The sequence below is a fragment of the Camelina sativa genome, chromosome 14, assembly GCF_000633955.1.
Source record: "Camelina sativa cultivar DH55 chromosome 14, Cs, whole genome shotgun sequence".
In the NCBI taxonomy this organism is placed as follows: Eukaryota; Viridiplantae; Streptophyta; class Magnoliopsida; order Brassicales; family Brassicaceae; genus Camelina; species Camelina sativa.
The window spans coordinates 7,747,144-7,749,637 of NC_025698.1; the positions used below are offsets into that span (position 1 = coordinate 7,747,144).

The 2,494-nt window shown below is 33.3% G+C and overlaps 1 protein-coding gene across 1 annotated transcript in view; it reads right to left on the minus strand.

The window, feature by feature from the left end:
- Positions 1,155-2,494, minus strand: part of LOC104743338 (putative ALA-interacting subunit 4) — a 9,293-nt gene continuing 7,953 nt past the window's right edge. Inside the window, exons 7-8 of the mRNA XM_019235463.1 lie at positions 1,333-1,622; positions 1,155-1,212 (exon numbers count right to left, since the gene is read on the minus strand). Coding sequence (XP_019091008.1) covers positions 1,155-1,212; positions 1,333-1,622 — 348 coding nt within the window. The remainder of the gene's footprint in view (positions 1,213-1,332; positions 1,623-2,494) is intronic.

The following is a 2,494-nucleotide window of genomic DNA, read 5'->3' on the forward strand; positions in this document are numbered from 1 at the left end:
TTCAGCTTAATGTCTAGATATGCTTTGTAAATCCATGGAGACCTATCCACAGTTTTTCTATCCACTAAACTTTGTTTTTTTTTTTTAAGTGAATAGTTTTGGTTTTAGGTTCAAGGGTTCATGTTCTAGGATTTAAAACTTAGAATTAAAGGGTTTTGTACTTATTTGGTCTATGTTGTGTTATGGATAATATGCTATGGATAAAGATCTAACCAAATTTATGTATGTATATTTTGTATGAATAAACACAAGTAACTATCTATTAACAATACTGCAATTGATTATCCACTTATAATTGAACAAATGTTCAACGACTGATGGATACTGTATAATCTAAAAATTCATAAAAAATATAGCAATATGTATCTTAAAATGTAGAAAATATATAATCATAACATATTTTATATAAATAAATAGAAAATTTGTTTTATGATAACAAATAAATATATTTTACTTTGTTAAAGTGTTAACAACAAAAAAGAAGAGAAAAAGAGAGAAAAGAAAGAGAGAAAGAGAGGTAAGTTGTTAGTAAGGGCAAAAATGTAAAAGGAAAGTGGACACATAAGCAAAAAACTTGGGAAAGTATACCATGAGTGGAAAGTGGGTTTTTGTGACAAAACTCAACCCAAAGTAGGTTTTCATGACATTCACCCATTTTTTTTTACTAGTATTATAAACATGGCAGACCTATAGACCTATCTGGAAGGTCTGCCATGTTTATAATACTAGTAAAAAAAGTTTGTACTCAAGTCCATTAACCCATAATTCAACTGGACCACATGCCTTCCAGATAGGTACTTTAAGTTTCAGTGTTTAACATGCCTTCCAGATGTTCAGACGATTGGTTTAAAGGTATGTTCATGCCTTCCAGTCCATGCAATTTGCAGTCATGTACATTTTACATGATTCTCTGACATACGTATTGGTTCCTGACCCAGCAGAGCCATAGGTCCATAGTCATGCAAAATTATAGGCTTCTTTCTATCAAACAAAAGAACTAGAATGTGTGGTATAATCCTCTTGGTTAGTCAGTCCTTACATATTTTTTCTTGTAAACGGTCAACATCTATTCTTGTTTAGACAAACATGAGGACTTTATTTACCAATAGAGACAGATCCTCAAAAACAACAAAGGAGAGCTTAAGAGAACTCTATCATCGTCCACCCCCGGCACTTCTGTTCCATGATAAGTAAGATGGATCTCCCAATTGCCTGAAAACATCAGTAAAACATAACATATATAGTTTTGTGCAGACTCTATGTTGTTTTTATGATAGAAGACTCAAAAACCAGAGCATAATGAAATGTAGCATTGTAGAGAATGTTACATACCTTGGTTTTGCTAGATACAAGACGGAGAAGAAAAAAGCCAAGAACAAGCATATGCTACCAACAGTCAAATACGCAATCCCAAGGAAATCATTCCTTCCACCAAGCCAGCTTGTGGTAGATAGCACAAGCTTCTTCTTTCCATTGAAGCTATAAGTGTTGTAATTATTCTGCAACAAGACCTTTATTGTATCTCCAGCTTGAAGATCAGTGTCTATTTTACCATACAGCTTTCTAAATATTGGTAAAGCTGCAGTTCGCATCCAGACAATTAGGTCTTCTTGCTCACTCAACTGCCAGAAACATACATTTTTAGCAAAGTCTATACATCATGTACTGATTCTTTTTATGATTAAAGAATGTTTATGGACTTTAAGCAACAAGACCACAGTGAGTTGTGAGTAGATTGCTTCTTATCTCTTATAGTCATATATAACTTAAGATATTTTTGTTATTTAAGATATGATTCTCAACTCAGCAAAATAACTTACTGGAACATGTTGATCAAGACTTTTACCGCCGATGGGAGATCCTTTCTGGAAGTTTTTTGGGAAGACATTTTTACCAAACTTTGATTCTCTATCACTCTTCCATGAGATACCTTTCTTATTCACAGGGATTTTTTCGTTATTTCTACTGAAGTCATAAGTATCATTGAACAAACTCCACGCAACAAGACCACAAGGAACAATAGGTTCACCACCAATAGTGTCTTCAGGCGCACATGACTTCACATCATGTTCATCTTTTGGACCTCTCAATTGTCCATCTTGTCGACTTTTCACATACCTGCAATTTGCAAAAACATCACATAAAGTATTGCATGTTCAGAGAGGTGTTAGTATGATGAAGACTAATAGTGAGATGTTACCGTCGATGATTTTGGTAAAAGTTCTCAAGCTGGTAATATATATAGACAGGATTCTTCATAGTTTTAGTTACCTATCAAACATGAAACATTAATTATAAGAAAAGGGCAGTGAAAGAAAGCTAATTAATGAAGAAGAATATAGCAAGATAAGTGTATCTACCATTATTGTTCTGTTACACCTCTTATCTTCTAATCCCTGTATATATCTGACTTTGTTGTCTCTAGATGATAAAGGAATGCAGTCTGTGTCATATCTATCAACTATTTCAGTGACCTGATCATGTAATAAAAATA